Here is a 26,405-nt window from a genome sequence, read left to right as displayed (position 1 = left end):
TTATCAGCTCTCTTTCTCTCCTCTCCCCTTTCCTCTCCTCCCTCTCTCTCGCTTATAGTTTGTTCTTGTGCTTAGAATAAAAACAAAGTTTAACTTTGAATCTGCAGGGAGCCACTACAAAAGAATTCTTATGCCTACACAGAAGACATTAACCAAAGATTGATGCTTTCTGTCTTCATCCACAGCTACATTTTAATTTATTTTCTTTCAAGACACAAATGTTGGTTAAGAGTCTTTTGTGATGCGTGGCTTCATAAAGGCAACAATGTCTAAGCAAAAAGCTCGGGATGAAGACTGTAAGAGCCCAGAGACCATGGGAACAGAACTGATCACCCAACTTGTCCAACTCTGGTCTCCAGATCATCATTGGGAAAACCCAGGGGTGAATTCTCCATGCAGAGTCTTGGGCTTTTCAAGGTCCACATATCAGAAGTGGAGGTTGGGGGCTTCCCATTCTCAAATCTGCATGTGGCTATTTTCTTGCACATGGAACTGAGAACTAGCAACCTAGATAGGCTAAAGGAAAGAAAAAAAAAAACAGAGGGAACCTGAGCAAGACTGAGAGAGAGGGGAGAGGGGAGGGAGGGGCATGGAGGGAAGGGGAGAGGAAAGAAAAGGTGGAGGGAAGGAAAAAAAAGAAAGGAGGAACACTAACAGTTTGGTCTCCTCCACTCCACTGTTATCTGGATTGGATAATTCATGGCTATAGGGACAATCCTGTGTCACAGAGTGTTCAGCATCAGACTTAGTCTTTTTACCCAGTAGATGCCAGTACCACCCCTGGCCACCAGCTATGACAACCAGAAAGGTTCCAAGCTATCCAATGTCCATTCTGGAAGAAAATCACCCATGGTCTACATTGTGCCCAAGCCAGTGGTCTACATTAAGAAAGTCCTTAAAACCAGAAGAGACAGAGGTCAGAAGAGGAAATCCCTGGACCACACAGAGAGCAAGCATGAGAGGACTGATGGGAGAGTCTTGATAATTCCTCTCCCATCTATAGCTTCCTAACAGCAGATGTCCGACGCTGGAAACTGACCTGTCCAAAAAAGAAAAATCCTCATTTTCAAAATTTGGAATTTTTCACACAGAATCTGGCACTACTAGCTTGCTTTCCTCATGACAACAGATACCCAGAGTTAAGAAGTGGCCACTTACTTCACGAGGAGCTGAATGAGCTGTGTTTCATAGACAGGTGAGCTACTGACTTCCCTAGAGAAGCCAGGAGTGTTGCAACAACAACAGAACCTATTTATACATGGAACTTATTACTTCTTCAGTGTTCCCAGCTTGTTATGTGAGACAAACACACACACAAAAAATACTAACAAAATCTGCAAGCCACCTGGGCAACACACACAGCCCCTGGAAAGAGTCCCCAAGTTTACGGTAATTATATCATCAAGTTTACAGCTGGCAAGGCAGCCACGTGCCCGCCACACCCAAAGGGCGTGTGCATGGCCCCGACAAGTGCCCGCCACACCCAAGGGCGTGTGCATGGCCCGGCAAGTGCATATCCTGTATGTTGCCACCCTCATAAAAAAACTGAGTAATGGTGAATTTCAACATTCAGTCTCACATTAAATTTAAGTTGAGCTTTATACAATGGGCCTCTTTACTAGCCATCTATTAAAAAGAATATTTGTTCCTGTCATGAAATAGGGCCTCTCCACAACTCTTCCCTTCAGATGTGTGGTAGTTCTGCTCCCCAGGATCAACTTCCTCTTGCCACCAACTGGGGGTAATGAGTCAACACCCCTGAATTTATAGACTTTCTCATCTTCCAAGGGAGCATTTCTTATCCTATCCCAAGAGTGCCTGCCCTGGGCCTGGCCAGGCTCAGTGTATGATTACAAATGGTCCCCTCATGAAGATATGGCAAGGTCATGTTATCCTGCATGCAGTCTCATGCTCTTACACAATCCCTACCCACAGGTTTTGGTGTAGATTTCTAAGTGGTCCTTAAGCCTGGGCAGATGTATGTGCCCATTACCACTCTGCTCTTGGATGGCAACTGAGTCACAGGTTGAGGACTTCTGCAAATACAGGTGATGTTTTCCAGCTGGCCTCTGGGCTCTTCCCCAGCTGGACCCTGGATGACGGTCTCATAATGTAGGGAGTCATCGCTCCACCTAGCTCCTCAGGCACATCCCTGTCTCTGCTCCGCTCCCGTAGCTTGATTTTCTTTTACCTTTGCTGTTTATGTCTTTGAGGCAGGTGCTCATGATGTAGCCCTGGCTAGCCTGCAACTACTACATAGAGCAGGCTGGCCTTGGCCTGGGATCGCCCACTTGCCTCGGCCTGTGCTGGCATACAGCCACTCAGCTCGGCCTTCTCTCGTCTTTATTTTTCACATTTACTTTTTTTTTTTTTTTTTTTTTTGCGTGGAGGGGTTTAACTTATCTGCTTTCATTTTAAGTTATTCACCATAACTTTTTACCTTGAACTTAATGTTTAACGAAAACCTGTCAGAGCAGGCTGAAATTCCCGGTTTGGCAGCACCAACAGCCTTCAATGCCGTTCCTCCGTGTGGATGACAGAAAGTATGTAGCAAATAAGCAACAAGGTGAGGTCCAATATCACCCGAAACTTCTCCTTTAGGTAGAAAATTGTGAATTCATTTCTGAGGTGTATTACCACTGAAGAAATTTCCAGATTATTCTACCATGAGGCCCAGACACAGATGTTTTGGGAGCTGTAATTTCCTCTAGAGCAGTGGTTCTCAGCCGTCCCAATGCTGCCACCCTTTAGTAATACAGTTCCTCCTGCTGTGGTGACCCCAGCCATAAAATTATTCTCATTGCTACTTCATAGCTGTAATTTTGCTACTATTATAAATCATAATGTAAATATCTGTGTTCTCCAATGGTCTTATGTGATCAATGAAACGGTTGTTTAACTCCTAAAGGGTCACAACCTACAGGTTCAAAACTGTAAAGGGATAAAAAAATATTATCATCAGAAAACATTGATAAAGGAGTGCTTTTGGAATCTGTTATGGGATTAGTTATTATTATTATTTATGTTTATTATTATATCATATTTATATGATATATTTATATGATATATATGATATATTTATATCAGTTTTATTAGTTATATCATTAGTTAAATAATTAGTTCATAATTTAACTAATTGGTTTTACGATTTCTGTTCCCTCACACAGTAGTGTTTAGTAAGCACATGTTGCACCAAAGTGCTTCAGAGCTAAAGAGAAGAGAGCACAAATGTGGACGGCCAGAATCAGGAAAGCATCCCAAAGTCAGCATGGGGACATGTTTTAGTGGGAAATGGGCTACGAAAAACTATGTCGAGAAGAATAATCATCTCTGTTATGGTTTGCATGTCAAATGTCCCTCACAGGTTTATGTTTTATGCTTGTCCGTCAGTGGGTGGCACCGTCTTGGGAGGCTGTGGAGCTTTGAGCAGGTAGGACCTGGCTAGCGGACGATCACTACTTTCTGCGAAGACTGCGCCAGGCTGCTGGTTCCTGCTGCAGTCTCTCTGAGTCCTGAGCTGCTGTGAGCAGGCTCACACTGTTGCCAGGAACTGAGAGCTCTGTGCTGTGCGTTCCCTACCACAGTGTAAACATCTGTGGCCAAAATTTTTTGTGAGCATGAACAAATGTATCTTTCCTCTTTATCCCACCAAGCCTTTCAGTTGCAGCAAGAAAGAAGGAACTATTATGGTCCCTAAAAGACACTTCCTCCTGACCCCTAGAACTTGGGAAGCACACACGGCAAATGAACTGATCGCAGGCCAAAAGTGTAGAAAGGCAAGCAAGCGGGTTCCCTCCTCTAGCCTCCTCCTCAGAGGAACCCAGCTACTGACTCACAGAGAAGCTCAGTAAGAGCCATTTTAGGCTTCTAACCTGTATATTTGTAGAAAAAAAATTTTTTTTTGTATAATTTTATTTAAACCAGTAAACTGGTTATTTGTTATCACAGCAATAGAAGTGAATACACATAGAAGTCCAGATACCTTCCTCTTGGTCTGCTTATGCATCTGGTACAAGTGAAGAGCCCTTGTTGGAACTGACACAGATGGCTCTGTCCCTCAAGCCATCCATGTTACCTTAGCGGAAACAGCCGCTGACAGCGGAGAAGAAGACATGAGTGCTGGAGAAGGTCCTGTCTGTGTGGAAGGTCCAGAGGTGACAGTATGAGGGCCATTCTCAGGGGTGACTCAGAGCCCCACAGAGGGCAGGGTGGGGATAGGGTGTGTGTTCAGGGATACAAACAAACCAGCAATGTGCTCAGGCTGGGAAACCCATTCATTTTAAATCTCAATCCACAGGGAGGCTTCAGATTTCATTAAAAGAAAAATAAATCAAATAGTTGGAGGAAAAAAATGCAAAATAAACCCTCTGTCAGTCAATCAGGCAGAGGCTTCCTTTAACGGTTCCTTTTGTTTGGGATCTTGTTTTCAGCTCCAGAGTATTTTAGGCAAATGTCTTAGCCAGAGAACGATTTTCCCCACACTTTGCTTATAAACTAGCTGTAAGTGAGCCACCGTCCTGTGAACCATAACATTTGAAAAAGCTTCATGAGGTGACTCAGCCATCTTTGCAGAGGAAGGATGGAAAAGTGGGTCAAGGGGTCACTTCCTGGGGAACAAACAGCATAGAGAAGACCTATTTAGGGGCTTGGACTCCACAACTGCTATTCCTTTGTACCCTACTGTGACTAAGGCCGGGCCAGGGTAAGGCTGGGTGTCACCTCTACGCCTGCGGCTCTTTCTTGCCTCTTAAAGTATGTAGAGATGTTTCCGTGTGTCCAGGAATTAGGGTGAGGACAGACAGGCACCCTGAGCCTTATCACCTGGTAGACTACAGACCAAATTGGGGCCTTTCTCTCCCATAGCTTCTGGGTTTGGTTTTCAAATTTAAATTTTAGAATCACGAGCTGTCTGTCTGTCTGTCTGTCTGCCTGTCTGTCTGTCTGGAGGGCATGCACGTGTATGAGGGTCAGAGGACAGCTCTGTGGAAGCAGTGCTTTCCATGCAGGTCCTGGGAATAGCATTAAACCTAGGTCAAGAGGCTTGGCTGTAAGGCCTTCAGCCCTGGGCCATCTTGAGGGCCCTCCCCTGCACCTTTCCTCACCTGTCCCCTTCCCCAGGCTGGCCTGCTAAGGCTACACTTTCCTTGTTCCTTTTCTGAGGATTTGAAGCCCACCTTCATGTGTGTATGTGTGTGTTCCCTCGTGCGTTTAGGATAAGGTAGTACTGGCTGCATAGAGAGAGTTGGCAGCACTCCTTAGCTTCCCACCTTCTGGGACTGTTGGGAAGTATTGCTGTTATCTCTTTAGAGGTCAGGTAGGACTGGGCAGTGAGGCCTGAGCACATGCACTTGGGAGATAGTTTATGTTATTTTATTAGCTTTTAATTTGCTGCTTCAGTCTCACTGCTTGTTAGCAATCTGCTTAAGCTCTTTTCCTCATGTCAGACTAACTCTGTCTGGTCCTACCAATCTAGAAATTCATCCATATCTCCCAGACTTTCCAATTTAGCAGATTATACACTTTAAAGTATATCCTGATAGTTTTTTTCTGAATTTTCTTGATATCTTTTATACTGTATCTGGCTTAGTTAGGCTATCTATTGCTATGATAAGATACCATGACCTAAAAGCAAGTTGGAAAGGACAGGGTTTATTTGGCTTATACTTCATGTCAAAGTCCATCATTGAAGAATTCAGGACAGGCACTCAAACAGGGCAGGAACCTGGAGGCAGGAGGCCATGGAGGGTGCTGCTTACTGTCTTGCTCCTGGCTTGTTCAGCCTGCTTTCATTTAGAACCTAGAACTCAGAACCACCAGCCCAGGAATGGCAGCAGGTACAGTGGGCAGGAAATGCTTTACAGGTGTGCCTGCAGCCTATGATCTACGGAGACATTTTCTTAATTGAAGTTCCGTCCTCTCAGATGCCTTTAAATTGTGTCAGGTTAACATAAAACTATCCAGTGACTATCTTATTATGAGATCTTATTTTAAGGTTTATCACAAAAAGTTACAAATTAAAAACCTAAATGTTAAAATGAACTAGATCTAAAGACAGCACAACTGAGGACACGCCCCACTCCTGTTAGAGAAGCCATCAAAACAGAAGCTGTAGAGCATCACATCAGACTGGATTTTATACTTTCACTAATGAATATATTTTTATATTTTAATGCTCTTAACTGCTGAGCTATCTCTACAGCAATGCCTTCTGTTTTTTCAAATTAACTACATTGAACATTTTTAACTCCAAAATGAAGCCATCATTGATTTAGTTCCATGAAGCATAAACACTATTAATTTTTTCAACTGCTTATTACAAATAAATACCTTTTTGCCTTTAAATGTATGGATAAATTAAAGATAAGCAGATAAAAATTAGCGTATTAGAAATTTTCTGTAATTAAATGATGTCCATGACGAGATGACTGCTATTGTTTGAACCTAAACCGAAACATGTCTGCTGCACCCTGATGCTACCTCATACTTCCCTTCAAAATCCTGGGTCACATTCTTCCTGTCCTTTGTAGCCATGCTTTCTCCTGAAGAGCCCTGTAGGAAGCCACGGAGGCTTGGGAAAGAACAACAGGAAAGCAACAGTAGTCATTTCTGTCTGTCAGTGCACCAGGAGACTAGGACCCACGAAAGCCTTGTTCTGAGTAATGACCTTCATTGCTTGGTACCTTCTCTTGGTGACTTTGAATACAGGTCTCAGGAGAGGGGCAGGAAAGTAAGTGCAAGCCACCAGGTAGGAGGAAAGGAACAAGTGGCTGGGAAGCAAAATGAGATTCCAAGAGAGCAAACCCTGCTGTGCGTTCAGTGAGGTGCCAATGCTTCAAATACTGATTGCAATCACAAATACTCTCATAGCAGAACTGCTCCATCAAAGCGTGGTGCGCCGTGAACAAAGGACTCCTCCGTTGTTCTGTGAGAGCCAGAAAACACGTGCATTGTTGTTTTTAACAAAATCTCAAACATTTGGTTTTCCCAGTAAAGACTTGGGCCAGATGCTGGGGTGGAAGCTTGCTAGCCGAGAGAGGCAGAGAAAGCACTCAGCTGACCTTCCTCCTCAGCTGAAATCCCAAAAGGCAAAGGTCAGCCCTCCTTCATCTCACAAACCCTTCAAACTTAGTGTCCCTCCCTTCTCCTTCCAGTGCATCTCCCTATCTGTCTTCCTGACTTCCTCTCACGCTCTATGGTTTTTTCCTATGTCCATTCCCTGTTAACTTGGTGCTTGCCCTGTCTTGACCTTAATCCTGTTTGCAATAAGCAAAAAACTCTTGGATTAAAGGTGTGTATTAAGGCTGAGCCACACCACAACTAGAAACGGGATTTTCCAGTAAATAACACAGTCTGAGGGTTCACAATAGTGATCAGATATTCTGCAATAGTACATGTTCCTGAAACAGCAGCGTATGTGTAAAAAAAAAGTACCCCCCCATCAGCCATATTCTGTTCTGTTGTCTTCCATTTGAGTCTCATGGGGTTCCCCAGGAGGATGTGATAGGATTAGGCATCCATTATTGACTAAAAATTGTGAATTCCTTACTTTCTTTAAAGTGTTCATATCACTAGCAACAGCGAGAGAATGAACAATAATGTAGCCACTTTATAACATTCCTTCCTGGCTTCTCCATAGCAGCTCTAATCCCAGGATAAAAAAAACTGTAATCCCAGAATAAAGAAGATTTAATTCCAGAATAAAAAAGCTTAAATAATTTTGATGACTCTTAGTAGTTTTTCCATGTTACTCATGTTTTTACAGAAAACAGTTGATGGTGTCCTGAACAGCCACACTCGTAATTCTATTGGGCAAATAATACTATAGTGTGAGCCTGATTTTTGTGTATTTCCTCAGCCTCTTTCCTTCTTTATTCCTCTTTTCATCGCTCCTTCCCTCCCTCTTTCCTTCTTTCCAAGGCAGAGGTAACTTTGGAAATACGGTCAGGAGCACCCTGAAAAACTGATTCCAAAGTAACTTCATTCTGTGTTCACGGAAGCCAACAACTGATCGTGGGTTCTGCATTGTGTCCTCTGCCGTGCTTCACTTACAGGTGATCACAGGCTCAGGCAGGAAGCCTGGAGCCACCGTGCTCTTCTTGGATAACCTGAGTCGATCTCTTCCTCAGCACCCACTCTGTAAAGCAGAGTGACGCCAGGCATGAGCTTGGCCCTGGGAACTGAGATCTGAGTGGTTTGTGCCACTCCCTGGTGCACGCGCCAGCTCTTCTGTCTGTCCGGGCTTTTGCTGACTCACTGCACTCATTAGTAGTGACACCGTGGGGTTTAGCTGGGAGGACACAGAGAGCAGGCTTTGTAGAATGCTGTTACAGCTCAGAAAATGAAGCCCCAAGTGTGGCATCTGCATATGCTGAGGACATTAGACTGAACACCAAGCTGTCCTGGACCATCTCCTGTTCTCCTTTACACCACGAAATGCAGAGAGGCTTCCTCTGAAACTTCCCTATCCACTGAGAGCAAAGACCCATCAACATCAAACACACTTGCTTCTGTTGTTTCCTGACAACTCATCCACCAATGAAGAACAAGCTCACAGCTCAGAAGAAATTGAAGTCCAACATCATATCCAGTATGCAGTTAAGATGTCCCAGGCATCTACCTGGCCTCCTGGCCCATTCATCTCCTCTCTATTTACTTTCCCTATAAAGACATCCATATGACCCTTCCCATATGACTTAAATTATTTAATTTAAGAAGGATGTGGTGAGGAGTTCTACTCATCCTTACAATGAGTAGGACATAGAAGTCTTTGAAACATCAGTCAGTCATTTAGTCAGTTTGGACCCGTGGGATACCAGTGTGTCACTGGGGATAAAGGAATTAACAATAAACAGGAAACATATTATTGTATATATTAACAATATATACAAACAAATCATCCTTTGGTGGAACTTAAAAGTAATACTAGACATTTCAATTGTGCTCCTTAGGAGTTTCTGTTCCTGCTGCTAAGTCACTGGGTCTCAGTGTCCCCAATGAGAAGCTCTGAGCTGGAGGTGGTCTCAGCAATGGTGTACTGGGTATCTGGTGGGTGGGATCTTTGAGAGGTGGCTTGCAGTCTTCTGAATCTGGGAATCTGGGACTCCAGCAACTTCCTCTTTCATGGTTTTACCTCACCACTGTCATGACCTACTGTCTCTCCTCTCCTCAGGAGAGGCATAGCCTGAGTGCTGTACAACTGTGAACCCAAACAAGTCTTTCATCTTTATAAACTCATTGTCTCAGTAATTTGTTACAGTATTGGAAAGCTGTTGAGTGACTTCCTTGTCAATGTAGACTTACTCATTTCATCCTTGCCATAAGACAGTGCATTGGATGCTGGTCAGCACACACAGAAGCTAAGGATACCAGGCCCAAGCTAGGGTGACTTCCCTGCAGTTATGAGACCAGGAAGGGCAGAGCAGAGGCTGTTCTTTCTGAGCTCTTTGTAAGGCCCCCTGACAGCCTCTTCACCATCCTCCCTGGCCAACATCTTTCTCCTCTTGACTTCTAAGAGTTTCTCTGTTCCACAGGTAGCCATGTTTCCTCCCAGCTAGCCAGCCAGTAGACTCATCCACCAAGGCAAAAGCAAAACGAAGTCATACTGCATTACATTTTTCTAATATTTTGTTTCTTTTATATATGGAATGAGCACACAGTGCAGGTTCTGATGTGACATAAATTCAAAGGTGCACAGGACATGTGGGAGCAATCGGGCTCCTTCCAGCCCAGCCTGTTGATTTCTAGAATAGACAAAGAATCCATAAAATGGAAGCACACCATTTTGCAACCTTGATTTGTTTGTGCTGAATAACACTGTGGAGATAAGCTTGTATCAGCACACATAAACCTCACTGGGTTTCCATTAATATTGGAAGAGTGTTCTGCAATTTAATCCATCCAAGATGGATGCATATTTAACACATTATATTTTATCCATCCATCACTTTCTGTTATGTTTAATTTTGTATATCTTTAAAATTATTTTTATTTACTTTTATTTTCAAAATAAACATTATTATATAAAATCTTTCCTATAAATAAAACCATCACATGGCAGTCTCTATACCACCTAAAATGCATGAGATTTTTACTGAGTTTGCCTTGATTTTTCCATTCTCATTAAAGTTGTAAAAACATTTCATTTTGCTAGTTTGTAGAATAATCACATTTTAAGTCTCTCTTATTTTTATCAGATTTAGGACCTTTTCATGACTATCATGATTGAGCAGCACCTGATTCACTGGTGAACATGTCTGCCAGCCTCCTCCTCTTCAAATGAGCAGGGAAGGGTTCTTTATCTGCAAGGAGTGCCAACCCTTGCCCACTGGCATCCTGGTCTCTGCCGTAAGTGCTGTATCTGATTTGTAAATAGTGCTGATCTCCTCAGCTTTCTCATGGTGTACCCTCTGGTTTTATTCTATACATGGAAGATTTCTATCTAGAGAATTTATTTCTGTGTCGGTAGTAGTTTAGATTCAATATTCTTATTTTAGTTGGTTATATACTTGACAAAATGCTTCTTTAAGTAAATAAAAATTTAAAAGCTTAATCCTTGCACAGCTGATGTGAAATGCCAACTCATCCCATGGTGTGTAGATCTTACGACACTGCTCCTGCACTTGCTGTCATCCCTACAGTGTGCTGCATCCCCACAGTGTGCTGCACCCCCCACAGTGTGCTGCATCCCCACAGTGTGCTGCATCCCCACAGTGTGCTGCAGGCCTCTTGCCTGATGCTATTTGTGTGATATCTGATCCCTACATGATTTGTCCTTTTCAGAGTCTTCCTGCTGGTTTTTTTTTTTTTTTTTTTTTTGTGGGGGTTGGGGTGGGGACTTAAAACCACCAGTAGATGCTTTTCTTACAGCCATGCTATTGATATTAACTGGGAGTAACCCTGTACCTTCCGGAAGCCTGTGCTTGCCATCCACAAACACTGAACTCTTTTAGTTGGTTCTCCTTTGGTGGGCGTCTATCATTTTACTGTATTTACCCCTCATATGTCTGTCATTCTTGGGATTAAGAATATATTCCTTTATGTCACATACTATCATCTAAGGACAGAGATAATAATCACCAGCTATGCTTTTAGGCAAAAGTAATCATTTTTTGTTTGGGTTTTGGCTACAGATTCGACTTTTGAAATGTAGCAAACCGTAGTCACCCTCTCTTAATTCCAGCTCGGAAATATTCCCCTGGGAAAACATGATAAACACGGCACCATGAAAACAGAGCCTTGTTTTTAGGGATCTTTAGGAATTTGCTCCCGGTTGGCCCTACCTTCCCTTTGGTTACACGGCCCCACTGGTGTTACAGTGTATACCAGCAAAGCTCACAACACTTACCTCCTAAGTTCATGCCAGCTTGGAGGCATTTCTGGAGCCTGCAGGCAGGACAGTTCTTTCGACGAATCTTATCAATAATGCAGTCATTTCTTCCAGCACACAGATAGTTGTGTTGCCCTGATTTAATAACAATAAAAAAATTGTTAAAACAACAGCTACCAGACTAGAATAAAGTACTGACAAGTATAATCAGAACAGGATTCTTTCCCCTCATCTACTTTGATATTTCTTCTTTTACACAGTAGAGGCAAAAAGGGTTTGTGGATAACGTGGGGAAGAGGTTGGCAACTTAAGACCAGTTAGGCTCCAGCTTACTTATGACACTGTATTTGTGTCAAACCTATTCCTATAAAGGGAGAGGAGCCACGTTCTCCCACCATTTGATTTTGTTAATAGCTGCATGTCCATGTGGTGTGCAGTTTTTCAAACATTATGACTGCACCAATCCAAGCAAAGGCCAGGTTGCAGCTTTAAGTTTCAAAGCCAGCTCACCAATGACACATAATTTTACCACAAAGACTTTCAAATTCACAGTAGGCCATGTTGGTCTTTCATTCTGGGAGCCTACCTGGGACTAAACACAAATTAAATGTGGACACAGCAAGTCTTGTAGAGTGGCACCTCCTGGCAGAATGTGGAATTGCAGCCTGGTTCTACTCATTGGTTACATAAAAAAACAAAAACAAAAACAAAAACAAAAACAAAAACAAAAACAAAAAACCTAAATATCCAGGAGCTACCAGATGCTTCTTGAAGCAATGGGAGAGGTCTAAGGCTGACAAAATTCTACACCTGCACTAACTTTTATTAGATCAGGGGGAGAAGAGACAACAGAGAAGGCTGTCAGATATAATGGATGGCAGAGATAGTTGTCCTGGGGAGAAAACGGAAAGAACAGGTTTCTCCCATGGATGGACCATACCAGGAAGCCCTCGAAGCAAAGGTGATTTTTAAATAAAAATGTAAAGATTTTTCAGTGTACCCGTGGGGCCACCCTGGCAGAGCAAAATGTAAACAGTGTATAAAATGGGTATTGGTACTAGGCGGGTTTCAGGAGGAATGTGAGCACAAGAGGGAAGGAGGGAGAAAGAGCAGAAGGAAAATGAAAGCCCAGAGCTAACAGGAGCCTGTTTGGGGGGCCTTGGAGGCCATGGAAAGGCTTTGGACATTATTTTCAGTGATAGGAGAAGGCCCTGGACTTGAGAGCATAAAGCAGGCTCACTCTAGTGGATGGGAAACTGACTTCAGTGGAATAAGGATGACGGCTAGGGGCCTGTGCTGCTAGGATGAAGTACTGCATTCAAGGGAAGGATGAATGGTACTTGGGTCAGTGTGACAGGGTGAAAGGTCAGATCCTAGAGGAACTCTGAAGATAGATCTGCTAAGAGTTTTGGTGAGTTGAAGATCCTAGGTTAACCAATAGAACAATCACAATAGGAGGATGGTACAGGTTTGTGGCTTGTGGGGAATGACTCTAGCACCTGGCGTGGCAAGTCAGATGCCTTCAGTGAAGGGTGCTGGCAGTTAGGCATCCAGGCACGGTGTGAGGAATGGGTTATCAGCTCAGGCTGCTATTGTAAGCCATGAGACTGGGTGAGATCATATGGTAGGTGAGCACTGACTGCAGAGAGGGGATCTGAGGGCAACTCCTAAACACAAGCGGCTGGCAGACTGTCTCAGTGCACCCGGTAACGTGAACAGGCTAGGCTAGGGTCCTTCCCTCAGAACATTACTATCATGTTCCCTTGGTTGATAATTATATTCTAATTATATATATATTATATATATATAATTTATATATATAAATTTATATATATAAATTATATATATGTATAATTTCTAGATATAATAAATATCCAGCAAAAATAACACATATCCCTTAATATAATACATCACATAAAACAATTTAACTTGGATTGTCACTTCTATAACAATCTGGTAAGTTCTAATAACAGTAATAAAATAGTAGGACAGGAAAATCTAACAAACAAAAAATTAAATCCTACCATCATAATAACCTAAGAGTCTTTTAGTTTTAGACTGGAGGTTTTTAGTGAACATACTTAGTATACAAAGTCTAGATTTTAGGCTGCAGCAAACAATTAATATAATAAGGAGCTTTCTTCTTTTAAAATAAAAGCCCCAGACCTATATATACTACGGTCTATCTATGAAGCCTTAGGACAAGCCTACCATGCAGGCCAGGCACTTGTTACTGGTGCTGTTTTCCAAAGGAAACACAAACTGGAGCCGGTAATGTGGCAAAGCACAGAATCGGAAACACAACTCAGAAAGCCTGGTGGTATTGGTCTTCCTCAAGGCCAGAGGGCTTTCTAAAGAGCAGCTGGCAGTATAATTTGCTGGTGGTCTAACAGCATGTGGAAAGTGCTCTTTGGAAATAATAAACAATGGAACGTTTTTGAGCAAAGCACACTCATTTTACTGGGAAGAACTTCCACCGGTAACTGGCATTATGTGCCTTTTATAAGTCACTGATGAGACTGAATGCCCAGCTGCAGGTTTCATCTGTAACTCACGATGAATTAAGTCAACTTTAAACTTTAAAGAAATAATAAAATGTAATTTTAATTTACTAAGGATCTATGGGGGGCACCTATGTGAAAGGCCACATGACTTGCATAAGGCACTGGTCTCATAGGATGCCAGCTTCTTTTCATTTCTATAGACTTGTAATAAGTGCAAGAAAGCCTCATTGGCATATAAGAGTGAGCCAGGAATGTTCTACCTCACATGCACATATAAGAGTGAGCAGGGAATGTGTCTATTTTACATGCACATATAAGAGTAAGCAAAAAATGTCTTTATCTCAAATGCATATGGAAGATTTTCTCTGTTTTTTTTTTTTTTTTCTTAGAATGAGTGGTTTTCAACGGCCAGGATGAATATATGATCAGCATCATTTAAAGATACAATATCCTATAACAACTGCATAATGTTTTCATTCCCAGGCTATGTTTTGCCTGCCACAGACAGGACAGAAGAAGTGCAGAAGACTACTGTAGACATCCTCTAATAGATTCCAGACAGTTCTCTTACATACTTTTTAGTTGTGCAAATATTAAAGATTTATAAAATCTAATTACAATTTTAAAAAATGTGTATGAGTTTTGCCTGCATGTTTGTCTGTGCACCACCTGCATACATGGTAAGTGGGGAGGCCAGAAGGATACTGGATCCTCTGTAACTGAATTTACAATTGTTTGTGAACCATCATGTTGGAGTTTGGAATAGAATCTTGGCTATTTGGAGAATCAGCTAGTGCTCTTAACTACTGAGCTGTCTCTCCAGCCCCTACATTACAAATCTGAGTTGCACTTACACAAATGTGTGATTTGTGTTTCATTTGTGTTTCATCCCTTAGTCCCTGTTACATCCACAAGAACACACACACACACACACACACACACACACACACACACACAGAGAGAGACAGAGAGACAGAGAGACAGAGAGACAGAGAGACAGAGAAGAGAGAGAGAGAGACAGAGAGACAGAGAAGAGAGAGAGAGAGACAGAGAGACAGAGAGACAGAGAGACAGACAGACACAGAGGAGAGCTGGATGTCAGAAAATACTGTTCATTTCCTTTTTAAAGCCTGTGTTTTCTTTGTGTTAAGATAGTAAGCCTGGAAGAAGTTACCTCTTAAGTTATGTGGAATAAATACTTTTCTACAGAAATACTAACATAAGTAGACAATTAGAATCCTGACCATGGAGTAGTGGCCAGGAATGACAGCTAATGGACTCAGCAGTCATTCCTGGGGTGCCACTGCAGATTTCTGCTTACAAAATGTCAGGTCCAGAGCCATGCTTCAGAACAATTAATCTTAAGGTTATGTGACAGGTTAGGAGAGTGAAAATAGGGGCCATTGTTACAGGTTACCATAAAAGTTCAGAGATGCCTATATGGAAAACTAGTAGCTGTATACTAGTAAGTGTGTAGAGACATGGGAATAATTTTGGGTTAAAATGAAAGCCAAATAGCTAAGAAAAAAAAACCATAATTTCACACTGAGTTATGTATCAATTGTGAGGGTAATTCTACATTTAAGCAATGACATGCCAACTTTCAGCAGATAAGTCTCCTGCAGATACTTATGAACTTTCCAAGAATGGGGTGGGGTCAGAAATTTAAAGGTGCCTAGGAGTGGCCAAATGCAGGAAGACATTGGAGGGAAATTGACTACTAAACAGAGAACCCTCTAGGCAAGGTTTTGAGGTTGACAGCCTCATCCCCGGCAGCCTTGTGACTCATGTAGTATAAGATGTTTAGAAACAATCAAAGCAAAAACCAAAACCAAACCCAAAACAACAAGCCAAGCCAAACCAAACCAAACCAAACCAAACCAAACCAAACCAAACCAAACCAAACCAAACCAGGCTTTTGGATTGTTGAAAGATGAAGATAGAAGGAGAATGAACTGGAAAGGCAGGAGTGTGAGAGGTGGGTAAGAGGCTCCAGAAGTACACATAAAGACATCAAAGCACACAGGGCAGTGTGGTGGAAGGCTGAATTGATGAGCAGGTGACTCAGAGGTTGCCTATCTGAGAGGAACAGAGCTTGAATGCCACAAAGTTAAGGAGATGCAAAGGTTTCCGACTTTCCTTTGAAATCCCACAGGTTCCTGCCCTATGAGGGAATACTATACCCCACAATTAGAGCAAAATAGATTTCCCCAAAGCAAACGGCAAATAAAAATGGCTCTCAAAGTTCAAGGTGATCTGCCAATGATTTAATTCACTAGTAGATTAGAATTCATCATCTCTCAGAGAAATGTAGCAAAGCCCAGAATCTTCAGAATAACCAGACTGCAATAACATTGGAAACAAACAAATAGAAAAAAATATGAGTCAAAGTCGATAGAAAAAAATAAACCAGTAGAAAGTGCTTTATAAATAACCTAAGGGCTGGAATTAGAAGCACCTGGGAGTTACTGTATGTTAAAAAAAAAAAACTATAAGGATTAAAGAAATGAGAGCTAACAATATTAATAATATCTAAACCATGAAATCAGCTATGAAAAATATCAGCCAAGACTTAATATTTTATTAAATAAAGCAATCTAGATTTTGCTTTTATCTTAAACAAATGGTAAAATTCTATGTATATCAAAGAGTTGTTGTAAAACAAAGTTAAAATAAAATTATATATGGTTTATCATGAGTTGAAAAAAGAGAAAGAATGAGAGTTAGTGATGTGGAACCAGTAAGCAATGCAAACAGATAAAGGAGCAAAACCCAGACAAAAACAGATGGAAATCTAGAAACTGAAATGTGTAGTATTTAAGAGTTATTGTTTAGAATTATCAAGATACTGGATGTTCAACAAGAATGCATCAATGCAATAAGGTAAATATAACCAGAAGTTGCTCAAATTGAAACAGAAGAAAAAACTAATTTAAAAATAAATGAGGGAAACATTGGTAATATGTAGGATAGCACAAATTATTTAGCATGTGTGCAAATACAGTCCCAGAACAAGAGAAAGGATAGAGCAGAGAAATATATGTGAAGATGTTCTAATTTAATTTTCTAATGCCAAAAGATAAATAGAAACAAAGTAACTGCAGCATGACACAGCCACATGTCTAAAACACAAATATAAAGATAAAATTCTTAAAAGCAGATAGATGTGGTGGGAAACTGTATCACACAAGAGGAGCAATGCTTAGTAATAACTGTTTTTGAACAAATGGGGCCAGAGGTCCTTGTAGGAGGAGCTAAAGTGGGAGGAGTAAGGAGAAGAAGAGGAGGAGTAAGGAGAGGAGGAGGAGAAGGAAGAGGAGGAGCTAGGAGAGGGAGAGAAACAAGAGAGAGGGGAATATGGAGGTTGATGTTCACGTGTCTCTGCTAGTCAAAGGTAGTTGGTATATCTAGGTTGGGTATTGGGTTACACCTCTGATTGTATGGGCATCTTGTTATTGAGCATTACCAAATATATAAGCCTTTGGATAATCTAAGCTTTAGAGTCTCATTTGAACGAAGTTGGCATGGTTGGTGGGATGGTCTGGGCAATGCCCAGCTTTGTGGCAGAGCCATCTCCCACACTGGCGTCTCATGGGTGGCAGGGCTGGTGTTTCTGGCTGGCTGTTTCTAGCTGCAGTGTGCATGTGGTCGCTGGCCACAGAACATGGCGGCTGAGCTAGGCAGAGCTGCCACAGCTTAGATAGTTGGCTTGACTGGTAGCCGTTTTTAAATAATTACTACAACAAAGTGGCGCACTAAGTTCGGACACAAATTCACTAGAAATTTAAGTCTATTCACCTAAGAGTAAAAGTTGCATTTTTTTTTTTTTTAAAGAAAGTGAGTGAGTGATTGGCGCTGATAGGAGTCATGTGACTCCAGCGTAGGAACTGTGAATAAAGAGACTGCTGGCAGGCAGGTCCTCTGCTGATAGAAATTGTAGGCTGCTCTGAACCAAGAGAGTCAAATAAGCCCCCATTGTGGAGCAGTTACTGATTTAGTATAAAGTTAAAATATAGTGATTATTTGCTTTTAGGAAAGATTTATAAACAGATTTGTCCGAATCACGTGGGGATTATTGCCTGTGGTTTGGAACTTAGATAGGGAAAATTGTCACTGGCTCTAGAGTAGAGAGTACAGTGTATAAGTGGTAGCTGCTCTGGAGTACAGAGCCAAACAGATAGATGGTACAAATAAAAAACTGTTCTAGAGGGCCGAACAGAAAGATAGTATAAATCAGGTGTATACAGATGATATAAAGTTATATTGGCTCACAGGAGACTCGGGTTCTGTCTAAGATGGGCCCCATGGGAATTCTGGGTTCATTTCCTGCTTGGCAAAATAGGGACAAAAGTTGGGTGTGATTTTCAGTTTTGTGGTTATAATTTTCCTCTGGGAAAGAGGTCAAGATAAAGGTTTTTCTGGTTACTGGCTCAAGGATATTCTGTTTTGGGAAAAAGGTTTTGACTGTGTTTTTTTCAAAAGAGATGATTAAGTTATTTCTACCTCTCAGAATTATATGGATTAGACATGACTGAGGCAGGCCACCAGAATACTAGATTCCAGAATTCAAACAAAATATTATCTTGCTACTAAAATTTGTTTTGAGAATTGTATATTGCAGAATACACAGACTTGGTGTATCTACTCATCAAGCAAGCTGAGGAGACTTGCTCGAACCTCTGATGTCCTGGAATTTCAGCTGGATGTAGTAAAGATACAGACATCATAGGCCTATCAATTTACCCTTCCCCCTGCCCCTCATCTAATATCTCAATGCCCAAATTCAGCTTGAAGAAGTTAATGAAGAGTCAGCACCCCTATTCCCTGGGCTTGGGGACTGAGGTGGTTAATATTGGGCTGTCTTTCTAGGGAAAAGTAGTGGTTTTGTTGGAACAGGAAGGATTAACTAGGATTTATTGCATAACCATAACCTATTGGTAGAAATCTATATAATTGTTATTAACCTAAAGTTATAATTTCTTAAATGGTACAAAATTTACTTTGATTTCAAATTTAAGGGTTTCATTTGTATGAGTTTATTATTGATATAAAAGTGAGATTAATATTGTTACTCTCATAGGCATTGTGCCTATATAACACATTTAGAAATACAAGGCTTAGACCCAGTCCTTCTTTGACTTTTTTTAAAACTGATTTGAGATGGTTAGCCTGTGAGTTAAGGGCTTATAGCAAATTCATGGCTCTGAGTTTATTGTTAGGGTGTTTTCTATATTTTAATTAGAAATAACTGAGAGGAGTTAACAGACAACAGTGCAGATTGCCTTATATAGATAGTTTGTTTTCAAAACATCAAAAGTCCACAGAATTCACGATACAAACATGTCTGTATCAATGTTCATTTTGATTAGAGTCATGTCTGCTTCTGACAGCTTCCCTGTATTGGATTCTAAGAAGAAATTGAGCATCTTTGGAGTTACTCCAGTCATAACTGGAGATAGCTACTAGGCAAAAATTGCCTCTTTTCACCTATAGACAAATTACTGTCCGGAAAAGGACTCACTTGCAAAATAGTCAACTGACTATGTCTGCCAATACAGAGTATTGGACCAGAAGGCTGAAGATTGGATGTGCCAATGTTTTGTAGTATAGGGACTGTCCAGGTGTTCAGCGGTCTCTATAAATTGGCTAAGTTTTAGAAGCTATGCTTTGTGCTTCCCATAATTTCAGTTAATTCAGTCATTCTAGATTTCTGACAGGGTTGAAGGCTTATAGTCTTATAGCCAATCCTGGCTTTTTACTTTAAGAGGATGGTTTTGAGCTGACATTTATTCTAAAACCAAGAAAAAAGTAAGGTTCAGAACTAAGTCTTTTAGTTAGGAGAGATGACAGAGATTCTGTTTAGTCAACAAAATGATGGACTGGATATTAGGTTTATCTTGGACCTTACTGATACAATTTGGTATAGTTATGCTCTAATTGTATTTTGAGAGAAAGTTTTATTTTATTTTAACAGGAAATGTGATATGTGGAGGAGCTAAGGTGGGAGGAGTAAGGAGAGGAAGAGGAGGAATAAGGAGAGGAGGAGAAGAAAGAGGAGGTGCTAGGAGAATAAGAGAGATGAGAGAGAGATGAACATGGAGGTGGATGTTAAAAATGGTTGAGGCCAGAAAGACATTTTGGTGTATCTTTAAAGACTGTCAATCTTGAATTTTAAAATTAGTTCTCCAAATCAAGGAGAAATGAAGATTTCCCCCTTTGGATAAACAAGAGCTAAGGTAATTTGTCACTAGCAGAATTGCACTGTGAGAAATAAAAAACAAAGTTCTTCATGTTTAAGAAAACTAATGCCCATTGCAAATTTGGCAATACAGAAAAAATAAGAACTGAAAATAGTAAGTATGGGCTGGAGAGATGGCTCTGTGGTTAAGAGTACCCACTGCTCTTTCAGAGGTCCTGAGTTCAGTTCCCAGCAACCACATGGTGGCTCACAACCATGTGTACTGGGATCTGATGCCCTCTTCTACTGTGTGTCTGAAGACAGCTACAGTGTACTCACATATATAAATAAATCTTAAAAACAAGAAAATAGTAAGTACATGGGAAAATTTTTAGAAAAAAAATTATGAAACCTTCAAAGTACACATATACAAAACATCTGTCAATATAGCCCTAAGAATGGGATGAAATAAAAAAATTCCACTGCTGTAAGTTTTGAATGTTATATTTGAAATGGTATAGATGAATTCTCAGTAACCTATGATAACAAAAATAGTTATGTTTTATATAGTCTTTAGCAATGTTTCTTAAACTATGGTGTCTATTTTATAAACATCACCTAAGAAGCCTCTTTCTCAAACCTCTGAGATGGAGAGTTGGAATCTGTGTTTCATGGAACCAAAAATCTGATGCACATTGAGACGCAAATCCATATAATATAACACTACAATAACAATAACAAATCTAGTTTAAGAGACAGAGACAGTAGACGTATAAAAGAGAATACTAAAAAAATCAAAGAATGACAAAAGAAAAATAGGCAAATAATTAACAATTAATATGAGAAGCAAAAAACAAAGTCAAAGATGTAAACCAAACATAAATTACATTAAATGTAAATGGTCTAAAGTCAAAGGTGGTGGACTAGTTTTATAAGCAAGATGCAGTATGTGCTAAGGTGTATTTTAAACACAAAAACATGGAGAAATTACAAATGAAATGTGGAAAAATAAAACACAATATAAACAGTAAGCATAAAAAAGCTGATGTGACTACATTAATATTAGACAAGGAAAACTTTAAAAGTTTAAAAGAGTACTTCTAGAGATATAAAATATGATTTTACGCTGATCAAACTGGAGTTTTAATAACCACAAATACATAAAATATATAGGTATGTATATATACATATACATCATATACATATACACACATATATATACAACACACACACACATAAATAAAAACTGAAAGCAAAAAGATATATACATAACTGGAAATATAGAAAACTACCAGTAACCAGGAAAGGAGCTACTATCTAGATAGTCAGGGCAGGTACATAGGATTTGAACGCTATTATTACATACTTTCACTTATCTCCATTTTGGTCACCTAACTGCACAATATGCATATTTGTTTCAAGCACATTTAGGAAAATCTGAGGTAGAAAAAGGCTGAAGTTATGCAGATAATGTAAAGCCATTTATAAATGAAACACACACACCAAGTTAGAGGCCCATGCCATTGAAAATAAGGTAACACATTTATAAGTAATTTATGTGTCAAAGAAGAAATCACACTGTAAACAACTGACTGTTCTAAATTCAGCAACAATGGAAATGAAATATAAACTTGTGGGTCCCAACTAAAGCAGCACTTAGTGACAGTATTCTCAGGTTTATATCTTATATTGGAAAAGTATAAAATTAAAGATCTAGAGTCTACTTTTAGAGTCTATAAGAGAAGAGAAACTAAATCTCAAATAAATAATTCATGAAGTAATCAAGGACAAGAAAGAGACAAACAACTTCATGTAAAGAAACATGTCAGGCCATTGCAGGGAGCTGGAAATGGGCGCATTTCCTCCTACTCCAGACACCACAGAGCATCTTGTGAGAGTATAGATCTGTCTCAGAGAATCTATCCCAGTCACTGCTCAGGTCCAGTACTGCCCCACCCGAGTGGGGGCCAGAGAGTGGTAGGAAAGAGCAGGAAACACATAGGGTGGGGGTGGGGGGGGGATGGAGTGTCCTCCTTAGTGGTGCAAAAGGGAAGACATGAAAAAAAATCCTGTTTCTGCAAAAGAAGTTCTAGTGGAAGCCCTGAACTATCAAGCCCTGAAAATAAGCTTGCTGATTTTTCTTGTGCCAAATTGATTTTAATGAAGTCAAGAGCTATTTACACAGTAAGCTTTTTTTTTTTTTTTTTTAAACTATTACTAAGAGTAACTGGTATGTAAAATTCACTTGGTCTTTGAGGGAGTTGTAAAGATCAGTGGGTTATTTCAATAAATAACTCATGATTCCCAACTAAGTTTAAAATCCTACCACTCATTTCATCGGTATCAGTACACTAATAAACTGTTCAAGAATACCTACAATTACAAGATAAATAATTTACAAGTTTATAGGAAAATGCAAATGACCTGTGGTTCTCTAGTAGATGCTAATCAGTTCTCATAAAAATGAGAAAATTCTGTTTCTCATTACAGGTAGTGTAGAACACATTAAAAAAACACATTTCTACAACATGAAGGGAAAAATCATTTCATATATGTATGATTTGACTACTCCAAAATGTTCTTTTATAAACTTGTGTACAAAATGTATAGTGTAGTACTCTGGAAAAATGGTCCCTATGCTAACGCAGAAGCTAGAGATGAACAAACAGCACACTGCTTGGAAACCTAATGATGCATAGATGTTGGGAGAATTAATCAGTGTACAAACAGTGCATCATTAGGTTAATATGTACACACAGCACGTGGAACTTGTGGATTTGCTCTAATGCTATTTATATTAGGTTTATTGGGTCCCCAAAATTGCACAAGAATCTGCATGTCTGCATATAAGATGCCGAGGGTCCCTGTCCCCAGTTCATTTTGATTGGTAAAGAAAGTTGCTGATGGCCAATGGCTGGGCAGGGAGACAGAGGTGAGACTTTTAGGATTCCTGGACAAGGTATAGAGGGAGGAGAAAGGACAGAGCCACCATGCTGAGAGAGGAGTAGCTGTCATGCCTGAGAATTGCAGGACAGAGAGACAGCCAACATGTAAGATCCGGGAAGAGGATCCCCAGCCTCACTTCTCCCCCCCCCCCCGCCCCGTCCACTAGGTCTAGGACAGCAAAGATGGAATATAGACTTTAGTAAGTAATAACTCAGGAATATCGGTGGTGAGGTGTTAGCTTAAGAAGTGGCCCAACCATTGAGCTGTTAAAGGCATATTAAATATAAGGCCGTGTGTGTGTGTGTGTGTGTGTGTGTGTGTGTGTGTGGTTGGGGTAGGTAGCCTGGAATGTGCTGCCACCTGGGATGATTTGAGTAGTGATATTTGGGTTCAGCAACAGTAACTTGCAGGCTAATACAGTATACTGTGCAAACATAGACCCATAGAAACGAATGCTCACCCAAGACTCCTAAGCAATTGGCTTACAAATGATACACCAAAATGAAAATGGTTTGGCTCCATTTCCGGTATTCTACTGAACTCCCCTCCACACTATAACCATTAATGAAATGAGCTCTAAGAAAGTATAGAGGCTCATCCTAGCCTTTGGGAGGTAAAGACACAAAGATCAGAAATCCAAGCCTAGTCTTTGTCCTCTATATGGCATGTCTGAGGTCAGCATAGGCAATACAAAAGTGACTAAGGAAGGAGGAAGGAAGGAGGAAGAAAGAAGGGAACAAGGGAAGAAGGAAGTTAACGAGTTCTGTGGATTTTCAATGAAGCCAGAGAGGCAGGAGTATCTTTCCAAGGCTGACTGGAAAGTGAGGCTGTTGACTTGGGCCCAACGTTCTTGGTCCCATAGAGACTATATCATTCCCGAGTGAGGCTGGTCAGTCTGTGATGTCTGTAGTTGGAGGTTTGGGATGAAAGTCAAGGTTCCAGAAGGCTTCCAAGGTAAGGGCCAATGTGGATGGAGTACCTAGATGTTGGGATATGGAAGCACCACAAATTCAAAAATTGACTGGAAACCAGAACTTGAGTGCTCAGAAAGGAAACCAAAGGAAATCAACAAAGCTGAGTTTAAAAAAAAAAACAAAAACAAAATACAAGCTATTATTTTTTCTGTATTGTTTCAAACTGTAAAATTGTTTTGTTTTTAATTGTAGGATAATTTAGGAAGTGCTTAAAAGTAAACAGTGTTTCAAAAAGTATAGAAAGCAACAAAATTTATCTTTGGCTTCTCTCTCTCTCAATTAAAAAAAAAAATCAAGAACATGTTGGTGCTATTCTTGATCCAGTGACAAATGAGAGAGAAAAAAGAAAAATATTGAGGAATACAGGGTCTTAGAGTAACTTAAGAACGGGGCAGGCAGATGGAAGGTGATGGGGAGAAGAGCAGAAAGGGACTGGCTTTGCATCCAAAGCCTGTGGGCTTAGAGCCTGACTCAGCCGCAGGGGAATGGAAACCCTCAGTCAGAATGCTTTATGTGTCAGAGTCTTGGTCTCTTAAACAACAAAATGGAAACATCAATGCCAAACTGGTAAATGGCAATATGGGTGCAAACAAAAAGGCATCAACAATCCTGCCCATGGAGGCTTCTGTGTCACATGTGCACCAGTATGTGGCAGAGAGGGAAGAGCCTATGTCTACACTCAGTGTTCTGATCTGTGGAAATCTGAATGATGCTTTACACTTTTTTTTTTTTTTTTTGCTGAAAAAAAGCAAGCCTGAGAAGAACACCAGTCTGGCATTTAGGCTTGTACTGGCTCCCAGGGGCAAGGGGCAAGCCAAAGACTAGAGGAGCACCACCTGAGACTGTGGGCCTCAGACAGATGGCTCTCATGTCAGGCCCAGACGGAAGGGCACCATGTAGAGTGGAGTTGGGGCAGACCATGCCCAAGATAGCCCCTGCCTGACACCATAATGTAAGGTGGGTTATACCACTCCTAAGACCATTGCTCTGATGATCCCAGACACTCAGAGACCCCAGCCACCACTAAGAGGAGCAAGTGGTGCAGAAATGGAAGAGAAAGAGAAACAGTAGGATGTGGATACAATGAAGAGAGGCAGAACTGGGGACTCAAGGGCAGTGAGGAACAGCCTGATGGGAGTAGCCAGTGATGCCATCTGGGACCATGGTGGGTCCTGGCCTGTGCTGCCCTTGGGTTTATGTCTGGGTCTGTAGCTCTGCAGCAGCAGGGGGCTGTTACCACCAAAAGCCAGATGGACATCTGTGGTCTGGGCTGCTGCCTGGGGACATAATTGATGTCTGAGGGTAGTATAGAACTAATGTAGGTATCATGGAAGATCTGGTCCTGGGGTCACGAGAGCAGACAGCTGACCCTATCCTAGCCAGCTGCAGTCCTTGGGAGAGCCCCCCTGCCCTCCACTAGACTTGAAGGTTGAGCTGGATGACATTGTAGTCTGAGAAAGCTGGCCCCCCACCATGCACTGTGCAGTGGTGTGCATGAGTGAGAGATACCCTGCCCCTCCTTTACCTTTCACCACCTTTCATGAAGGCAGGAGACCTGGCCCTGGGGTCATGAGGGCAGGAGAGCTGGCCCAGCCCCTCACTCGCTGCAGGACTCAGGAGAGTAGGCCCTGCTTCTTGTCTGGGCAGCACAGTAGAGGTGACTGACCCTGGGGCGTGGGTAGGGGCCAGCCAGCCCTGAGGGTTTGAGTGAGGGAGAGCTGGCTCTGCCTGTTGTCTGCTATGTGGTGCTGTCATCAAGGGAGAGGTTCCGGTTGTGGACTTGGTTCATTGCTTATATTATGTTAATTAGATTCCCAAATTACTCGAGAATTCACATGTCTGCATGTGAGATGCTGACTGTCCCTGCCCCCCAGCAGGTTCTAATTGGTGAATAAAGTTGGTTGGACAGGGAGACAGAGGTGGGACTTTAGATTTCCCGGGTAAGGGAAACACATGAAGGAAGAGGTTTTAGAATCACCACCGAAGGGAAGCAGAAAGATCAGGCCCGAGAGCTGCAGGACAGAAAGCAAACAACCACCATGTAAGACAGGGGAGAAAGCATACGACCAGGTAAAAATCAGGGAAGATTCCCCGATTGGGTCTGAGGTAGCAGAGATGAGATAATTTTAGTAAGTAATAATTTAGTAAGGAATATTGAAACAGAGGTGTTAGCAATGTGGAAGTTTGGGAGTGGTCTAGCCATTGAGCTGCTTAGGGCATATTAAAATTAAATAGTGTCTTTCATTTGTGAATCCAAAACATTTGGATGAGCAGCCTGACAGGGAGTTTAGAGTGGATTAACTTATTACCATGCCAGTTCTCCTCCCCTTCCTTTTGCCCTTGCCACTGGTGGCAGATGCGAGAGTTGGTCCCCTCCCTCACCTGCTTTGGCACTCAGGCCACTGAACTACTTTGGCTCTGCACTTTGCCTGGGCAGCACGGCAGAGCTGGCCAGGTGTAGGGTGTGCAGGGGGTGT

The 26,405-nt window shown here is 41.4% G+C and overlaps 1 protein-coding gene and 1 pseudogene across 5 annotated transcripts in view; one reads left to right on the top strand and one right to left on the bottom strand.

Annotated features, from left to right (window-relative positions):
* Nr3c2 (nuclear receptor subfamily 3 group C member 2) overlaps nt 1-26,405 on the bottom strand; it is a 327,934-nt gene that overhangs the window by 74,130 nt on the left and 227,399 nt on the right. For all 5 annotated transcript variants that reach the window (XM_076915431.1, XM_076915429.1, XM_076915430.1 and 2 more), the window contains exon 4: nt 11,345-11,461. In XM_076915431.1, the coding sequence (XP_076771546.1) occupies nt 11,345-11,461 (117 nt within the window). The remainder of the gene's footprint in view (nt 1-11,344; nt 11,462-26,405) is intronic.
* Nucleotides 24,537-24,649, top strand: LOC117723585 (small nucleolar RNA SNORA17; annotated as a pseudogene).

The sequence above is a fragment of the Arvicanthis niloticus genome, chromosome 18 (genome assembly GCF_011762505.2).
Source record: "Arvicanthis niloticus isolate mArvNil1 chromosome 18, mArvNil1.pat.X, whole genome shotgun sequence".
Taxonomy (NCBI): Eukaryota; Metazoa; Chordata; class Mammalia; order Rodentia; family Muridae; genus Arvicanthis; species Arvicanthis niloticus.
The sequence above is the reverse complement of the archived record's forward strand: the minus strand, read 5'-3'. Positions and strand labels throughout refer to the sequence as shown.